We start from the raw sequence: 20177 nt of genomic DNA, 5'->3' as shown, positions 1-20177 counted from the left end.
ACTGACACTGAAACAGTGAACTGCCCCAGTTCCAAGTGACCATATGAGGACAGAGCAGCACAGACAAACACACTCTTGTCAGACCTTCTCTGAGTGCATGGTGGTGGGCACACTCTGAGTGATCCACTTCTCCCCAGCGCAGTGCACACCCGTGCACCGCTGAGGAGTCACAGACAGTGGATGCTGAAGGTGAGCTACCGAGGAATTATGGAAACCCGTGGTTAAAGGACAGTACTGAGCTGACAATATGCCAGAGGCGCTCAAAAGCCTGAGTTCTGCAGGCTGCCCTGGGGAGCTGAGCACACGCAAACATCCGGTGCCTCTGCTAATCCTGGGCCCGAATCCTGCTGAGCCGCCCAACATCTTGGGCTATGGGTCCATCCCAAAGGCCAGCTGCTCCAAGCTAACACTGTGGACCTGGGAACGTTGCCACAGTTTTATTCAGGAGGCACAGCTAGAGAACAAAGATGGTCCGGCTCCATGGGCCAGGGGTGCCTGATCCAGGGACGCATAGCACACACTGGTAACTTGGCACCCAGACGGGAAAATAATGCTGGGAGCTGACCTGCCCCCCCAGGGCTGCTCACCCTGTCTCTATAGAAACTCACTTCTTACTCCCCTAAAACACTCCTTCTGGTTGCCCATTTGACTTCATCTTCCGGATGGGTTTCTAGCAGGCCAAGAGACTTGGACTGGCAGTGGCAGCCATTCCCTGGGAGGTGTAAATGACCTCCAAAGCTTCCAGTCTGCCCCAGGATGGCACCTGACTGCCAAGATGGGATTTACACTTCATGAGGGGTTCTCTGCTGGGAAACTGACTGGTCCACAGGACAAATGGAAGCCCTGCACCCCAGGTCTCTACAGCTGAGTGTCAGGTAGTGTTAGAGGAACACTGTGAGCACTGCAGAGCTCATCTGAAGCAGCAAGCTTAGGGAGGTGAAGCAGTGACCCCAGGTGTTTGGGGCTTGGTATTCAAATCTAAAGACACCACAGGGAAAGGGAGAGGGGGGCCCCGTTTCAAGTCGCCAAACCTCCTTGCTCAAGGCTAGCTCTTCTGCTCCCCCGGCTCATGCCAAAGTTATGTGTACTCAAATTAAATACAAATTCAGCACAGATGAACACTGCTGTATCACCAAACCACCTCTGCTTGGTGGACAAGCCTGGGAACAACTGTCAGCCTTGTGCAAAGCCTGATCTGGCCCAGCTTCTGTGGCATCCTAGAGCCAAGCTCCCACTCCACACTGGCTTCCCTGGACCTCCTCCACGGCTACTCTCCACTCTAGGTGGACAACTGTGTGGGACGAACGCTTTCACCCACACAAACTGCAGCGTACCACTGCTGTCCACTTAGGTATTGGCCAGAAATGAAGCCTGAGCTCCTGGGGTGGGCCTGCACACTGGCAGGAAGGAGGCTGGACTACGGTAAGAACAAACTCTGGCCCTGAAGCCACCTCAGTGTTTGCACGTGCTGACGTGTTGTTTTGTTTTAGAGGCTGGGGGTGGAGAGATGGCTCAGCAGTGAGGAGCACGCACTGCTTCACAAACGTCGGGAATTACATTACCAGCTCACGACCACCTACAACTCATGTTCCAGGGGCTCCAACACCTCATGAGCACTCAGGAAGAAAAGGGGGGGGGAGGATGAAGATGAGGAGGAGGAAGAGGGAGGCTGGAACCTAGGACTTCACGCACACTAAGGGAAGATTCTATTAAGCTGTAAGCCCAGCAATTGGATTGAGTCACAACTTAGCTTGGAAAACAGGGGAAAGGCAATTCCCTACTCTGACTTCATAGGGAAGGAAGGAAATTGTAGCCGTGTGTCAGGGGCTGTTGGGACCGACACTGTTTCTGACAAGGATCCTCTGAATGCAAACTAACAAGCACAGTATGAGCTTACCAGTTTCTGAACTTCAAATTCCGAGGCTACATGCCAGTTCCCCTCCTCGTTGGGGTACAACATCACAACGTCAAAAGCAGAAGCTGTGGCAACCACGGGCTTTTCCCGGCTGAGCGCAAGGGCTTGTATTCTTGCATCGTGTTCAAAACGGAAGATAGGGAACCTCCCGGTTCTCAGGTCCCAAACGTTAAGAATCCCTAGAAGAAGAAACGCAGAGGACACGTGTAAAGCTGGTCCGCAGACACAGAGCCGTCTTACAGTCGTTCTTCAGATTACTGTGCACGGCTCTTGGTTTGAGCCTGTGCCACTGTCCTAGTGCAGGACTTTAGGGCTCACTCCAGGAGCCTCTGACGAACGACAGCAGTACTCACAGGACTACTGGGCAGGCCATGGGCGACCCCACAAACAATTCAGATGATTTCCTCTGTGGCTCCCTCATAAAGCTAGGGCTACTTCTGACCTTCCTACTACCAACACCGACATGATTCACTCTTGGTCTCTATGCAGTCCACCGTCTTCATCTCTAACTGAAAGCGCCTGAGTCCAGATTCTTGCTCTGTCATAGCAAACTGTACACAGTTAGATACTGCAAGACTTTCAAGTGGCTGCAGCCCATAGCTGCGAACAGCAACAGAGCTCTCTCTTCCATGGAAAGGCTTAAACACGCATGCACTTGTCTAAGAACTATGATCAAATAGAGGACAGGCAGGGCACAAAAGGCTCCGTGACGTGGTCCCCTGGCATATACTTTGGTAAACTCTCTCTATTCTGCCTCAGAGGAGATGCTGTGCTACAGAAAATGGGCCCACCGGTTGAATAGGAGCTAGCACCTCCCCTTCAGGAGGCCTCATCTTGACATGGCCTCTTCCAAGTACTGCTGCTCTATGTCTGTTCCAAGACGTCACACAGTGGGCACTGCTACACAGAGCTTCTGGGTGCTCAGTAGGTGCTCCAGGGCGTCACACAGTGGGCACTGCTATGCAGAGCTTCTGGGTGCTCAGTAGCTGCTCCAAGGTGTCACACAGTGGGCACTGCTATGCAGAGCCTCAAGTTCTGCTGCTGTGTCTGTTCCAAGGCGTCACACAGTGGGCACTGCTACCGAGTCTCTGGGTGTTCAGCATCATATGCCTTCTCTCTGTGTTTTCCATCGTGAGAAGAGCAGAGTTACCCCATTCCACACAGACGGGGCTGCAGAAGCCTTAGGTGGCTGCATAACTGCTTCATGATTACTCACTCTGACAGCGCTGAGCTTGGCAGGGCTGACACACCACTGAAGTCACCCATGTTCTGGTGTGTCAAGCTGTGTAAGCTGTTAAACACAGTGCACCCTTGCACACTTGGAGTGTAACTATGGACACAGCATTCACTTTCAGTTGACGACTGATGTAACTGGCATCCTGTCCTCCACAGACCTGGATGCAGCAAACACAGCTCAGTGCAAAGCAAGCTCCGACCGACTCAGACACTCAGGGCCATACCTGACTCTCCTCTTCAGTTACATTCGCAGCCACTGCTTGTCAGTGGCATTGGTGCAACCACAGTCCCTAACACCAATTCTCGTGTACAAGCATTTACTACTCTTAGGTTTTCGTGAATTAACTGTCTCTTCCCCCTGTCCTGTTAGTGTCTCTGCTCTGAAGTCCGCTTTGCCATTGACCGGCACTTTGGCTTTCTCTGATTCGTATTAAATCAAGAAGCTTCCTCAGTCTGCTTATTTTGCTTTGTGTCTTTATCTTTAACACGTGATTCTTGGAGCCAGGTATGGTGACACACACGGGTAACCGCAGCAACTGGGAGGCTGGGGCAGCAGCCTGGCAGCCTGAGGTTAGCCTGAGGTTAGCCTGAGCAACAACACAGCAAGTCCAGGGTGAGCGATAACTCGTCTCTAAACGCATAACACATCCAGTGGATCTCCTGGTGACACCATTTATTTGGTCTTGTTTTAATACAAACTAAGACTACTTACGTCTTTACATTTTCCGTTTGTAACTGTGTGTGCCTATGTGTACCGCACGAGTGCAGGCACCCCTGAGGCCGGATGCCTGGACGCCCTGACGTTGGAGTTGCAGACGGTTGTGAACTTTGGGAACCAACCTGTGCAAGGGCAGCAGTGGTCTAACAGCTGAGCCCCGTCCAGCCTCACGACCCACACAGTTCTGACCTTCCTCCAGACCTAGGTTTGGATTATGTGCTTACTCCATTATGACTCCTCTGCTGCCTCCTGGCCAAGAGTCTCCCTGCAATCACTGGGCAGCTTCCTTAGGACCTCAGGATGCATGCTTAGGTCAGCATAGCCAAGACTCAAGGGATTCTACTGACCTTCCCTGAGTACAAGGAAGCCACACAGCCATTTTCCCCTCCTGACCTCTGTCCTACTTGGCACATGTGCTTTTGCAGAAGTGGGTGGGCCAGCATCTTTTAGAGTGCTGTAAGTAAGGAGAGACACTTCTGTTTCCCTGTGTAATCACCACCTCTGCTCACCAACGTCACCTTCACCAACATCAGAAACCAGAAGCTTTGCTAAGAACACAAAGCAGCAGCTGGGCAGCTGGGACAGAGTCCACTCCGCCTTCACTTGCCTCCCTGCCCCCAACTTCTGCACACACATCCGTAAAGGGGCGGAGAGCTTAAGGGAGAGACAGACAGACACCAGACCAAACCACTTATCAGTGAACAGGGCTCCATCACAGTACTTTTGACCTGATAACTACAGACTTGAAGAGAATGAGAATGTTATTAGAATGTTCCATGCTACTGCAGGAGGTTACCATCCTGAAGAAAACAGAGTCTATAGAGTTACACACTGAGCAAGTGCTCACCAAGCCCTGAGCAGCATCCAGGAGCCCTGTTAGCGCCATGCTTAGGATGATATAGAACAAAGTTCCTTACTGCATGGACCGGATTTCTGATGGCATCGACAAAGCCACTCATGAAGATCTAACTGTCAACTGATACAGCCTAGAGACATGGGGGAAGGGAGTCTCAATTCAGGAACTGCACAGAGGGTGTAATGGGAGCGGGGTGGGGATGTTTTGATTGATAATGGACATTAGATGGCCCAGCCCACTGTGGGCAGCACCATTCCCTGGCAGGCAGCTCTAGGCTCTGCATGAGTGAGCCTGTAAGCAGCATCCTCCATGCTGCCTTTTCCTCTTCCCTAAGTTGCTTCTGGCCAGTATTTTGTCCCAGCAACAGAAAGGAAGCCATAAGCTTAGTTCAGACCACACATCCACACCCAAACCCACACTCAATCTGTCCATCTGTCCTCACACCCTCACAAGGAGCAGCTGACCTTTACAGGCACTGAGTTGAGCTGGTCCATGTTCACCATGTGACTATTAAAGGAGATGCCAGTAACAACTGTCAGAACCAAACAATTCAGTTCTCAAACATACGATAGTTAGAAATCTGATGTGGATGCAGGGCGGACTTGGCTTCTGGCACTGGGTGACATATAAAGAGGCGGGCTATGTGCTGGGCTCCTGCTCCCCCAACAGTGGGTCAGAGGGAGTAATGCTATTAGCAGAGCCTGGCTAACATGCACCTCCTGTTCAGTAAGAAATGTTCAATGGGGGGGGTTGGGGATTTAGCTCAGTGGTAGAGCGCTTGCCTAGCAAGCGCAAGGCCCTGGGTTCGGTCCCCAGCTCTGAAAAAAAAAAGAGAAAAAAAAAAAAAAAAGAAATGTTCAATGTTAAGAAAAAGACTGGAGTGAAGCTCCACAGAGTGGAAACTGACTAGACTGGCACAGGCTGTGTCACTCAGGCAGAGGACAGGACAGGACAAGCTGACAAGGGTGGAACCAGCTACCCAGGCAACACTAGGGATCAAGGCCACTTGTGCATGCCACAGATCTCACTGCTAATCTCTACAACTGCTTCTCCTTCTGCCTCTGCTGTGCAGCTTTCTCTAAAGGAGCCAGCTCCGTCCCACAATGGCTTCTAACCCAAGCACACAATAAAATGTGAGCCCAGGTTCATGAACAGGTCCCCATCCTGGGTCTGACCAGCCAATGCCAAAGACATACTCAGGTCCTGTAAGCCTGCCCACCCCTCTGTGCTTGGGTGAGGAGCATTTTCTGCTGCATCTCAGGCCCCACACGAGGGTAATAAAGGAAGGTAAAATGGCAGCAGGGGCCTCCCCAACACCAGCCTACTCAGCAGAAACCTGAAAGGGTGCAGACAAAGAAACACTGTGTCTTTCAAAGCACATCTGAGCGGGAGAGGATAGTGAGTGAAGGCCGAAGCCCCCCAAGTAGGCAGGGGCGGGACCTGGCAGCTTCACTGGCTCCCTGCTCAGTGCCTCCACCTTGATGAGCAGCAGCCGGGCTACTGGCACTCACTCAGCACTTGCCCCAGACCAGGAAGTCATTAGCGGTGACATGAGTGACGAGGGCCAGGCTTTGGAGGAGACAGAAAGGCTGCTAAGCAGCTGTGCATGGGCACCCATGCCAGTGTGCAGCACGTCCCTCCCCTCCCAGAGGAGGCCAGCCAGAGTGTGGTAATGAAACTGCACATAGTGGAAATGGGATCTAAATGAGTTTAAGCTGATTTATGTTAGCTTTTGTAAAGATCACTCGTATCTGGAAAGTGCTACCCCTGTGCGATAGTGACGACGGTCCTTAAGAAGGCCGCCTAATGGTGCTTGCGCACAATATTTATATTCCTCGGCATGGGAACAAGGACCATAATGGATACCATTTTTGTTTTATTAGGGATGCATATTTAAATTAATCTGCTATTTGCCTAAACAATTAGCTGCTTCTGTTTGTGTGCACAAAGCCAAAACTGCAATTAGGCTTCCATCAAAAAAATAAGTCCCAACTAAAACTGTCCCTGCAGGGCCGTCAGAGCTCAGGGCGGAACTTCCCCAATTACTTCTCCGCACCACGGTAATTACCTTAATTGCTTGAAAGGTAAATAACCACCGAACTGGTTTTGGAAACACACACTGGCCTTGCCCCTCCCCTCGGATCTGCTCTATGTAACTATGGCTCAAGAAAGGCAACAATTTAGACAGCCACACAGTGGCCCTTCAACTACCGAGTGTGCCGTGGTCTCTGGAGACTTCCCTTTGCGGACACAGCCTCTGAGCTCCAGCCTCTTGACTTACAGGGTTAATACCTAAGCTGGGTCCCAGCATCATGACAGCTAAGCAGACAGGATCAATTAGCTGTGTTCAGAGACACAGAAGAAGGCTGACTATTTATACAGACAGCTGGCAGGCCCCGTTCCCACTATGGAAATAAATGCTTTTCTCCAACCAGTTAAGAAGGACGCAGAAGGAGTTCTACAAGGGAAAAACATTTTAACAGAAATTTAAATGCACCCATAGCAGTCACTAGGCATAAACAGGCACGTCTTCATCGACTGCACAGCACACTCAGCTGAAGCTGCACACATCATCAAGTCAGAGGGCGAGTGCTGGCTCACACGCGCGCGCACACACACGCGCACACACACCCCTGCTCTCTCTCTCTCTCTACCTTGTGTGAGGAGATCTCTCAGTGAGTCTGGAGGTCACTGCTCTGGCTAGGCTCCTGCCCACTGGGGCTGGGGTCACAGCACACGTGAGAACTACACAACAAGCACCTTACCCACTGGGTCACCTCCCAGATCAGGAGTTCTATCAGTGTAAGCCAGAGCCCTGAGGGCTGCTTTGTCCGTAAGTCTTGACAGAGAAAAGGGCAGGCTGAAGGAGACTCCCCCCAAGGCTGCATGCTGCTGCCTCCAGAGGAAAAACCCCAAATCAGAAATATTCTGGACACTGCATTGATGAGATTCTGAATGGGCTCAAGGCCAAGGTTAGGACAAAGGAGCAGAGGCTGAAGATGGGATGACCCAGGTAGGCAGAGGCTCCAGGAGGGGGAAGGGGAAGATGGGTTACTACGAGCTCTCAAATCCACGCCTGGAGGATGCTAGACCAGAGAGACCCTAGGAAGGCTTATGACATCTAAGGCACCCAAGAGAGCTTCAGATGCTGGCCCAAACCGGTGACTGGGACGCTCAACAGCACCCAAGACAAGCAAGCCTGCCGTCAATCACACTGCCACAACCCTTCAATTCTCTTCACATGCAGTGTCCTGTAAAAAACAAAACCACCACCACCTGTTGCTGGAGGCCAGATCCAGCAGTGTGTTCTGGATCCAAGGAGGAGATGTGTGGTTGGTGACTAATACAAGGCAGGCACTCACGCACGCACACACACACACACACAAACACACACACACACACACACACACACACTTGGTGAAGCAAAGTGCTCCAACAACTCACGCACGCGCGCACACACACACACACACACACACACACACACACACACACACACACACACACACACTTGGTGAAGCAAAGCGCTCCAACAACTTTTCCTCCCACAGCTTGCATCCCCCAGCAAAATCTTTCAGGCAGTATTAAAACTGCAATGTGGTTATAGTCTACTTTTCTCTGAGTGAGTGATTACAATAATTAGAAGTAAACAAACAAACAACCCTGTACACTCCCCAACATCCTTCCATGACTGTGTTTTCTGTATTACAGGTGAGACCCACACACATTGAGGTAACTTGGTACAGAATAACAAGATGTGAGCAAGCAAGGGCTTCTCAGCCAGCTCTTTACTGGCGGCTACACTTTGCAACAGCAAAGGAAAAAAAATCATTTTACTGTTTATCTTAAAATGCAATCTTATTTTTTAAAAAATCTTAAAAGAATCACAAATGCAAGCTTTTATATAAAAGCAATCAGTCATCTCTACTTTAAGTCCTCAGGATGCACACCTACCCATTAATGTTTTTTATTAAATCATATCAGAAAGCCAAGGGCAAAAATGGGTACAAGAATTAATCATCACCTTGGTCACCAGCCCAGCTTTAGTAAGAAAGGCACCGTTAGTACTAGCAGGGCTGCCAATGTCTTGTCCCCTGATCTAAAAAAAAAAAAACCCTTGCTCAACTACCAAGAATGCGCTTTTCGGAATTTTAAATTGTTCCCCAAGATTTTCTACAGTAAAGCCACTGACAAGGACATCTTCACCCAGCTATCCCAACTGTCCCCAGCTCTTAGTCCTTTCTGGGGCTGGTAATTGAATCACTCGTCCGCTCCAGCCTAAGACTTGGAAAGTCCATCGCTATTGTGAGTTCTGGTGACGCTGCCCAGTGAGGGCTCAAAGCTCCTTAGAACTTTCAGAGCTCAGAGACGATCATGGAGGGACCAGGTGATGGTGGAGCACCAAGCCCAGCATGAGGTCCTCAGGACACTGTCCTCGCGGTTCTGCCTGTCTCCAGTTTCTTGAGTTCCTGCCCTGACTTCCCTTCATATTCAACAGAATATGACCGGAGTCGCTTTCAGTCATGACATATCAACACAGAACTTGGAACGCTCTGAGTGGAGAGTATTACAGGTGTAAGGGTGTAAGAGAGGTGCAACAGCTCCTGAAGCGGAAGACAGGGACATGTGCTCGCGACACTTGTCAGTTCTATTTTTATGTTAAACTTTTCTTAAGAGGCCTTGGGATTTTCATGTGTTTGCATGTGTGACTATGCACTTGTGTGCTTGGTGTCTGCAGGGTCAGATCCCCCGCTCTGGAGTCCCAGATGGACGTGAACTGCCATACAGGTGCTGTGACCTGAGCCCGTCCTCTTAACCGCCCCTCATGTTCAGCTTTTAGAATAGAATTTTATGCATAACTTCTAATAAAGTAAAAACAGAAGGCAGGGCATGGTGGTGCATGCCTGTACCTGCAGCACTATGGAGGTGGAGTTCAAGTCCCGGCTAGGGCTAAACAGCCAATCTGGAGCCAGGTAGAGCGGATAAGGGTGAGTTTACTTCGGCTGTTGCTATTCATATCCCTCTATGGAAACATGTGGCCTCTCCTTGAAGTGGAACACCTTACTCGCATCAGCCTAACTCTCAGAGCATAAACTAGAGTTTGGCTATCGCGTGAGACTTTAGTTCACTCCGGTTTTAGGCCTCACCCTGTGTTTTTACCACATAGTGGTATCTTCAATACATGAGGATTTTCAATTCTGATAAAGTTAACTTTTTTCTTTTGTAATTTGTGGTTTTTGTCTAAGGAATCTCTACCCAGACCAGAGGCAGGAAGATTTTCCACAGTTAAAAGCTTTGCACTTAGCACTACAGTCTACTCTGAGCAGCTTGTCTGCGCATAAGTGGGGATGGCAGGTTGTTTGGGGGAAGGATATATGGGACAGTGTGTACTTCCTGCTGTCTGCTGGAAAGCCAAGGGCTTCACTGAAGTAGCCTACAACCTTTGGGAAGGGTGGAGACACCAGCATAGTCCACCACTGTGGACTTCTGTGACCTTCTGGTGCCAATGACACTGTCTTCATCACTGTGGTTTTAGTGTAAACCTTAAGAGTTAAGTGCATACTCCAGCGTGGAGCTCTTTAGGCCCTACAGCGTGGTTTTTGTTGTTGAGCGTCAGTGCATCCATTTTCCCTTAGCTTGCCTGGAATCTCTATCAGTCAGGTGAGTGGGCTCTATTTCTCTGAGCAGGGCTTTCTTTAGTCTCTCAGCATATTTCACAAGATTGCAGCACAGAAATCTTACCATAGTTTGTTGAATAAATCAACTCCTCACACATTTTTTCTTGAAAAACATTTTTTTTTATATTGTGATCACATTTTCTGCAGCCAGTTCTTTCTAGATCTCTCCTACCTTCTTATCCATCTATCTCTGCTCCCCCTCCCCCATATTGTAACAAAACCACTTTCTCATTGTTCAATGCTAACTTGAATACAACTAATTTTTACATATTTATGCCAGACCCAGGATCTCGGCCACACATACTATATGGGTTTTATACATAAATTATCTATGGGGTTTTTACTTCATTTCTTCTGTTTCTTACACATTTTCTTGCAGCACGTAGGTCTATACAGCACCAAACCAGCGTGCAGCAGAGCCTGGTTTTTGAGAAGCCATTGCTGCACACAATCTGTGCTGCACTGGCAAATGCTCTCTCTTAAGCACATAGAAACTTTTTTCTGTGTTAGTAAAGATTTTTTGTTTTTGTTTTTTTTTTTTCCCAAGAAAAAAAAAGCTTCTACGGGGGCTGGAGAGATGGCTCAGCGGTTAAGAGCACTGACTGCTCTTCCAGAGGTCCTGAGTTCAATTCCCAGCAACCACATGGTGGCTCACAACCATCTGTAAAGAGATCCGATTCCCTCTTCTGGTGTATCTGAAGACAGCTACAGTGTGCTTATATATAATAAATGAATAAATAAATCTTTAAAAAAAATAGCTTCTACATATGTTCTACCCCATAATGCTCTGCTGTTATGGTGCACGAGGCACCTACTCACTCTTAAAGAGACTGTTAAAGAATAAAAGTAGCTTCACATCCCTGGGCTAGGCAGGTTTCTGTCCACCATGCATCCTGGAGCTCTCACCGCTGTCTGCTAACCTCATGGGCCCACACATACAGTTCCCTTGCCTTGTCCGCTGCTGCTGACTGCCCATGCACTAGTGCAACTCTGGGTCTCACCTTTACTCTTTTCTAAGGGACAGTGATGTTGGAAACTCGAGGCCCTGAAGCACATAGGCTTCACTCTTTTAATCGATGCTACTCTTTGGGGCTAAAGGAAGTTCTGCTCTCATGCTTGCCATAGTTTTTGCATAAACTACTTTTTCTCCTGATCTAGTTATCAGTCACCAAACCCCAGCATGGTTTTACTCCCAGCATCCTGTGTGCTTAGGAGCTGGTGCTCCCGCTTACGGGGTTCTCAGCCTCTCTTCTTACTCCTCTCTTCCATCACAGAAGACCGTGGAGTCCCATTAACTGGGTGGGTCGTCATCTGTTGCTGTCCTTACTCATGCTGGTGGCCAGATCTGACTGACGGGATCCCATAAGGCTAGCTCCCACGTTCACTGCATGAGACCCCTCCACAATCCTCCTTCCTCCCCCACACACATTCCACAGCTGGCCAGTCCTCCTTGCAGCTGGCCAGTCCTCCCTGCAGCTGGCTCCTGCTGGCGGGAGCACTCTCCTCAAGCGCAGGGCTCAAGCTGTGGTCACTGCTGCTGGGCTGCTGACCTTCCAGCCATGGCTGTTCTGGTCCCATCTTTGCCGCTCTGACAAAACACTGATCAAATGGATAGGCTGGATTTCAGCTGGCAGCTGGCCACTACACTGAGGGAAGGCAAGGCACACGTAGCTCCTCCCTCCTCAGTTGGGAGACAGGCAGCAGCAGGGGTAACAGGAAAGCCCCGGGTCTTTATTCAGAGTTGTTTTACCTTGAGTAATGTATTCAACAACAAAACTCTGACGGGACAGATGGTTCTCTCTTGTCCTGAAGCGTCAATGGCCCTCTTGGCCAGAGACTGAAGTTTGCACTTCTCAGAGCTCCAGAGGCAGAGAAGAATAGAGTGGGTTTCCTTAAATGGTTTCCTGACCCATTCTCTCTGTGGGAAATCTGCCTTGGCCCATCATCCCGCTTTGCTGACGCTCTAGAAAGGGTAAACAGCAGAAAGAAGACAGCAGGAGCAGGTCCTGTGTGTGCTGCTATCTGTGGGTGAGCATGGGAGACCAGAGAGCCCACAGGGCCATGCCCAGGCAGGGCACCCTTACAGATCAGTGTCAGGGAGACAGAGGCTCAGAATGTGGAATCAGTGTCACTGCTGCTGGGGACATGGGGGTCCTGTCAGACACCTGTGACCTCTTCACTGAGAGTGAGTGACACAGCACATCTGGAGTGACTCTGGGCAATGTACTTTGATTTACTATGTGTTCTGAGCTATTAACTCACTTCAAAAAATTGGTCAGTATTAGCCCTGCTGGCTCCCTGCCCCAGGCGCACAGCCGTGGTACTGAGCTCCCCTCATAAGAGGCAGGAACACCTCAGAGCAACAGTTTGCTTCAGCAGCTCAACATGTGACAGTCTCCACAGCTTGTTAAACAAAACTAAAGGTCCTGGAATGTGCTAGGTGTCACATTAAAGTCCAATGTCTCAGAGGCTGTCTGCTCTACACAGAGAACTTCAGGATAGCCTAGACTGCACAGAGACACATGGTCAGAAAAACAAAAAGTTCAATGTCTTAGATACTTCTAAACCATTTCAGCTCTGGACTCTGCACTTAAAAATTTTAATACATCGTGTGTGTGTATGTGTGTGTGCGCGTACGCATGTGTGTGTGCGCTGGGGGGTTGGGGGAGAAGACAGCTTGGACTTGGCTCTGGGAAGGGTCAGGCCAGCAGCGTGGCAGTAAACACCTTTACCAGCAGTCGCTCCGCACCTAAGTCTGTTCATTTCCCATGAGTCTGAGAACACCGTGAGCATCCCTACTGCTGTGTGACAGTGTGACTGAGCAAGTGTGTCCTGTCCTCTAAAGGGATGGTGTCTGGCAGCTCTCCCTCTGTGTTGGAAAGGAGCTTCAGTTCTGCGGTCTGCCCCCAAGCCTCAGGCAGTCGGGATGGCAGGCAAGAGCTGATTACTCACAGAGAAAAGTGACAAGAAAAAGGCCTGTGGGTAGAAAGAAAGCTTCTCCACAACCCATGGCCAGAGGTGGCAGGCAGCTGGTAGCTCACACAAACCTCACAATAATTTTGCTCCATTCCTAAAGCTTCAACACCGATCAAAGAGAAGAAGGGAGCTGCACGATAGATTCAGACATCACCATCAAACACACGAGCAAACCATCGGACAACTCTCTGTGTTAAAACACGAGCCTAGGCGCACCGAGTCTCCAGAGCTGCCGAGGAAGATAGGTCCGCCCCTACAGCTGTGGAGCTTGCGGACCTGCTCGCTCTCACCCACTGCTCATCCACTCGGAAACTCGGAAACCCTGCCTGGCAGCACAGAGAGCTGCACTGATTCATCAAGGTGGCGTGCTGGTGCCCCCAGGTCTCGCCTCTTCTCTCTACCTCAGACAGACAGGCCAAGAACCTTCCGTCATGGAACAAGCATCTAATCTCATTTCTCACCAAAGACTGAGGTTCGAAGAGAGACTCAAGTGGGGAAGGGGTCCCAGCTCACTACCGTCCCTTAATGCCGTGGCTTGAGGCCAAAGGCAGGCAGGCATGCAGCAGATGGAGTCCTGGCAAGGTCCCCATTGTCCCTGCACCAGCAGCTGCTCATTACTCAGAACCTTCACTTGCTTTAGCTAATGCTCCAGGAAAAGCATTTTGATTTGATTCATTTCGGGACGGTAACGTGCAGCACAATTAGTGGTAAAATCAAACTGGAGGGTGGCCAGTGCTGACAATTGGAAACAAGGCACAAGAAATATGAGGCCAGTGGGTTGGAATTCAAAAAATCACAACTGTGGCTCACCCTGCCAAGTCCCAGCCCCCAGGTGCGTGTGTGGGGTTCCTCAGGGCACAGCTCCAGAAAGGACACGCTAAAGGGCTGGCTTTCTCCTAGAGTCCTCCTGCAGGGAGGCTCCTACTGAGGAGAAAGTGGCAACTTCAACCAGGGGTCTGAACCTCGATGCTTCAGAGGTGCACTGAGGCACCATGGGAAAGCTGGACATCCCCTCTACAAACTGCACACAGCAGACTGCACAAGAAGCACCAGCCACTGCTCTTGGAACGGAACAAAGGAATGTGCACTTGATATGGGGATTTGTGAGTCCTAAGTTGCTCTTTGAGAATATGTCAATCTGTCACCCAGGTGATTCTGAGGACAAGGTCACCTGAGTTGGGAAAACGACCAGAAAGTGCCATCTTCCACAGAAATCCTGACAACCTGATTCTGCTGAGGAGACTGGGAGAGCCTGCTGGTGCTTGAGGAATAATGGTCTTCACACCTAAGCCACAGTAAAAGCTTTGAGGCAAATCCCGAACCGTGGAAGGACTGCAGTTTACCTCACAGCCAAGTGGTTGCCCACCAACATGACCTGAGACCCTAAAGTGTAATCTTTGCACTGACACCACACAGGTCAGCAGTATCCTGAGCAGACCTGTATCACAGTGCCAGAGACCACCGGTGCTCAGGTCTGCTTCCTACTGACCCACAACTGGCTCAGTATTGACAAGGACTTAACTGGGACACAACCACAAAGGAAACACAGGGACCACAAGCGGCAGGTGTGCGTAAGAAACTATCGACCTTCCCACTAGGGAAAAACAACCACATTATGTGCTGCTCCCTACCAAAAAACCCAGCCTGAGAACAGAGGAGCGGCTCACACCTGCTGGAGAGCAGAAGGCACAGGGCATCTATGCTCACATTCCTACCTGGAGACCCTTCCTATAGGAGACGACTTCCCTGCTCACACGAGAGGACACTTGTACAAAGCTTCTCACTACAATGCTGCCTGGGAGAGCAAATGCAGAGACACAGCCACAGGCCTGTACAGAACAGCGGGTCACATAGGTGTGGAAAGGGAGCTTTAAGGGTCACTCCATCACAGAGCCAAAGAGTGGGCACTGGAGAGGTGATCAGTCATTAGAGCACTGGCTGCTCTTCCACAGAAAGACACGCAGAATTGTACAGAACTGGCCTGGGAAGAGGAGAGGACCTAGAAGTTGAAGGACACTTTCAAGTAGTTTTTGTTTTTTACCATGTATACATACATGTGTACACACACACACACACACACACACACACAGAGCCCTTGTTGTTTAAATACATTTTAACTGATTTTTTTTTTTTTATTTTGAGATAGGTCCTTACCATATAGCCCCAGTTGGCCTGAAACTAAATAGACCAGGCTGGCCTGAAACATGGAGCACCACCTGCCTCTGCCTTCCATGTGCTGCTAGTAAAGATGTCCACCACTTCTGAATAAATGAGGGCTTTTACACGGCATATGTAAACTGTTCTGAACACCTCGATTCAAATATTTACCATAAAGGAAGCATCTGCATTGCTCCCACAATGCTATGCAGTGACAGTGGCAGTGGGCCGAAGACAGTCTCGGCAGCACCGAGCGAGCACAGTGGTGGAGGAGCACTACTTAGCATGCACATCCGTGTGCAGGTCTGTGCACGTGCATCTGTCCGTCTGCTCACCTAACTTGCAGCACACTTTACTTTCCCCTCGAGCTCTTGTGTAAGCTGGTCAGATGTGGTGAGCTGGAGTGGACGCTTCTGCTTTCTTTGGAAAGTCAGTTATGTCAAACGATGCTTTGCTGGGCAGACGGGTGAAAGGACGCTCTGCTAAAGCAAGCACGTGAAAGGACTGCTGATGAAGGATTCTTTGTTACTGACATGCACGCAGGTACTGGTTGGCCTTACACTTAGTTGCTGGGCTCCCCTTATGGTGACGCCAGAGAGACCCACTGAAGAACTCCTTGTAAGGTTCCTACAGCTTCTTCCTGCTTCCTAGGACCAGGAAGCATAGTGATGGCGCTGATACAGACCCCTCTCATGGAGTTTTGCTGAGGCAAGCCCCTTGGGAGGTCCGTCTGTGATGGTGGGAGGGCGTATAGACAGGACCCAACAGACAGTGACTGCGCTTGCATAGGCAGCTTTGCAACACTTCATTGGCCTCGAGTCTCCGGCTTTGCTATCTTCACTTCATTGAGAGGCACTTGGAGAACTTCTCTGGCCTCCCTGCTGGTCCTGGTCCCTCCTGCTGACTCCTGCCCATTGGCGGAGGCCTGGCTGTGTCTGCTGAAGTCGTGGCACTGCTGCTGATCCATGTTTCTATCCTGATACTACTGGACTGGACTGCTGGTGTATCTGTGCCGTGTTTGTGAGTGGATCGAGCTGCCTCTGCTGACTTCTGTTAACTGAACTGATTTCCTGACAATGCAGATTGGAGTTGCTCCAAAGAATTTTTAAAACAAGCCCATTTCTCCTGTATCCTAATAACCTTTCTTCTCCACTACCTCTGCTGGGTGGTGGGCTAGAAGGAGGTTAAAGCATTTAAGAACCCTTATTGAACGTAGGTTTTAAAAATGTAAAACTACGGTGAACCCAGTGCTCACTTTACAAGAGTCTCCATGTTTGTTGTCAGGGACTCTGCTCCAGCAACACTGGGACTAGGAGACAAAACTAGCTATGTCTTCAACACCTTTTATTCTCCAGCCTTCAGTTTCCCCACTGGTGGAAGTGTCTGTGTGCCAATCAAGTATGCAGGACAGGAAGTGCTGTCGGAGCTGTCCAAAGCTACAAGCCCAGTTGGAGACGAAGCAGCAAGCACGCTCAGAAAGAGGCTACGCTGCGTATCTGATCAACCAGCACACACGGGAAAGCCTAACCGTCGTAGAAGCACTGTGCTGCTGCTGCTGCTCTGCTGCTGCTCTGCACGGCGATGCTGAGGTTTGCCCAGGCCTCATGTGTGGCAGGCAAGTACTACGCTGAGCCACGCCTCCAATCTCAACTTAGCTAATGACCATCTGTGGTGTCTACTATCATTAAACCAAAAAGAGCAGAGTAGAAATAAAGTTCTGCTCAGCTTTTAAAATCCCTGCATTTACTCTTTTAGCTCTGAATTCTCACTGCTGAGTAGTAGGTGGTTACAAAGCTCCAACAGCTCTGTAGTTCTGCCCCCTACGCCAAACAACAGGACGCTGCCTGCCAGATTCTTCACCTAAAAGCAGGAGGGAGAGCATGACCGTGTGTGAATGCATACATGACCTGCGTATAGGAGGCAGGTGAGTGGTTATGTGGGTGTGTGCATGCTTGGAGAAGGCAGGGGGCAGTTGCAGCTACCGCACTGGGTGAGGCTTTCTCGGATACAGGGAGGAGGGAGGACTGAGGTACTCACCATCCTCGTAAGCCGCCACTGCCAGCGAGCTGTTGATCCTCACAAAGGAGACATATGGCTGCATTCCAGGATCCTCCTCCTCAGACTCAGACTCCAAGAAGGGGGCCACATAGTCCCAGGTGCGGGTGTCCCACACCCTCACCTCCCCTGACGTGTATCTGGAAGAGAAGAACAGTCTTGGTTCCAAGAGAAACCTGGAGGCCATACACGGTAGCATGTGGGCTGCTTGGAAGGCTCTGTTCCTATAGCGGTTTGAATGGCTTAATGAGGAGGTTGTCAACTGGACCACAGAAGGATGTGGGCATAGCCCACACTGTTACAACACACTGGTGACCACCTTTAATCCCTGCACTCAGTAGGCAGATGCAGGAAGATCCCTGTGAGTTTGAGTCCAGCCTACACAATTCCAGGACAGCCAGGGCTTCACAATGAGATCCTGTCTCAAAGGAAAAAAGGAAGGAAGGGAAGGAAGGAGAACGAGAATGAGTGACATGATGTCCCCCCTTGCACCCTCAGAACCAAGCTATTACCTTCCCCCTCCCACTCCAGGAGTCACAGAGAGAACCATGGAGCAGTGCTGGCATTGCAGCACACATGCATGCAGGGACACAGAGAGCCAGCAAGCTCTTCACACCTCCACCAGGGGCACAGCTGACTCGTTAGAGCCCTGAAGGACACCAAACCTGCTCAAATGACTCCAAGCAAAGCCAGCCCTGCCCTTTCTGTGAGGAACACCTGCACTGCCCGCTAAACAAGCAGGGCCTGGCTCTGGCCTGTGGCTCTGACCACTTCCTGGATGACCCACTCTGTTTTGAGGCCCTCAGGATGGTGGGGCAGCCAAACAAAGATGTGCCTAGCCTGTTGCTGAGAGTCTACAATCCTACTGCTGAATCCCTTGGGTGAGGAGGGTGAGGGTTGAGGAAAAGGAGCTGTAGGAGCCGCTTGAGGAGTACAGAGAGGCAGGGATCCCAAGGAACAGTGTTCCTGAGACCCTAACCACACTCCCTCAGAGCCTCACTGCAGAGACAAGACATCTGGTCACCTCTGGAACCAAGGGCATGTTCATGTCTGACGCAGCTACAGAAGGTCAGCCTCAGGTGAGACTCCATATCTATGTATTACTGTGCACACGCATGGGGGAGGAGGGGCGCCCGTGTGCAAGCGAGGACACGTTGGTGGAACTGATTCTCTTCCCACCGCGGTGCAGGTTCCAAGGATTCACTCAGGACACCAGGCTTTCAAGACAAGTACTTATTATCCCTCAACCACAGAACCACCGAGGGCAAAGTTGCTTTGTCTTTTGTTTGTTTGTTTGTTTGTTTGGTTGGTTTGGTTTGGTTTGGTTTTCAAGACAGGCTTTTCTGAGTAGCCCTGGCTGTCCTGGAACTCCATCTGTAGACCAGGCTGGCCTCGAACTCAGAGATCTACCTGTCTCTACTGGAATTAAAGGTCTGTGCCACCACTGACTGGAAAGATTTTTTTCATGAGACAACTGTGAGTGCCCTGACTCAGGGTCATTTTCTTTATAACACACTGCAGCATGCCCTCCCAACTATTAATCTACAGTAAATGTGTAGGTTATGCAGCCCACGGGTCATCCTGTGGGCGAGCTCACTCTGCAGGACAGAGTCCAGACAGCATTCTGTCAAGAGGGGCACAGTAGAGAGGCTTCCCCACACTCAACTGCCACTGTGGTGATCACTAACCCTCATGACTGTCTTTAACCGTGGCAATGCTTAACCAAAGCCGCATACTAAGGTGGCCCTGATGGATCACAGCCACAGGGTCCAGGCTCCTCAGGAAGTGCTCTGGATGACTCACTGATGAGGAACCCCACAAGGAGCTGCTCCTCACAGCTGCACCAAAGCACCCGCTTGGCACCGCAGCCTGGCTCAAGCTGTTCACTGGGACAGGCCACTTGTGTCCACTACAGAGAGACAGGAAGGTTGGAGCAGGAGTTCAGACTATGAGTCTAATCTCCAGTCAGTCCCACGTGAAGTGAGCGAAGCACAGCTCAGGAGAGTGCGATGAAGAGAAGCCATGAGCTGTTCACGCTCATGACAGACCTGGATGGAGTCTGTCAGCACATCCATGGTTTCCAAGCTATGTTCTGAGATGCCTCGCTGCAGACAACAGTGGGAGGGAGGAGCAGGATGTGGGAGGGGCAGGGTGTGGAAGGCAGGCTCTGGGGGACCAGGGCTCCAGCTCACTGCCTTCTCCAGAGAGTTCTGGGGCAAACCAGCAACAACCACCACAAGGAAAACATGTTTCACCTTTGAGCTGCACAGGGGTATGCAGTGCAAGACAACTACTGCTATGTCCTCATCTGAGGAGTAAGCAGGGGAGAAGGGCGGGGACTCACAGGATACTCCTGGGGCACAGTTAAGTCCCTGCAAGCACACTGCCCTGTGCGCCAAGACAGGCCCGCTCCCCGAGCACTGGCCCGCAAGCTCCCCAGCTTCTGCACAGATGCCTGCCTTGTCAGTGCTGTCAGCAGTCCCATCACAGGACAGACCAGTTCCCCAACACTTACTCACAATCCTACTCATTCCAGGAGCCGTCCGAGGCTCCCTGCTCATCCTGCCTGCAGATGGCCTCCCTTGCTGG

General features: G+C 50.6%; 1 protein-coding gene across 1 annotated transcript in view; it reads right to left on the bottom strand.

Annotated features, from left to right (window-relative positions):
• Fbxw8 (F-box and WD repeat domain containing 8) overlaps positions 1–20177 on the bottom strand; it is an 87853-nt gene that overhangs the window by 29407 nt on the left and 38269 nt on the right. Inside the window, exons 5-6 of the mRNA XM_032886376.1 lie at positions 17571–17728; positions 1898–2094 (exon numbers count right to left, since the gene is read on the bottom strand). Of these exons, the coding sequence (XP_032742267.1) occupies positions 1898–2094; positions 17571–17728 (355 nt within the window). The remainder of the gene's footprint in view (positions 1–1897; positions 2095–17570; positions 17729–20177) is intronic.

This window comes from Rattus rattus, chromosome 16 (genome assembly GCF_011064425.1).
Source record: "Rattus rattus isolate New Zealand chromosome 16, Rrattus_CSIRO_v1, whole genome shotgun sequence".
In the NCBI taxonomy this organism is placed as follows: Eukaryota; Metazoa; Chordata; class Mammalia; order Rodentia; family Muridae; genus Rattus; species Rattus rattus.
This window is presented reverse-complemented; position numbering and strand designations above follow the sequence as displayed.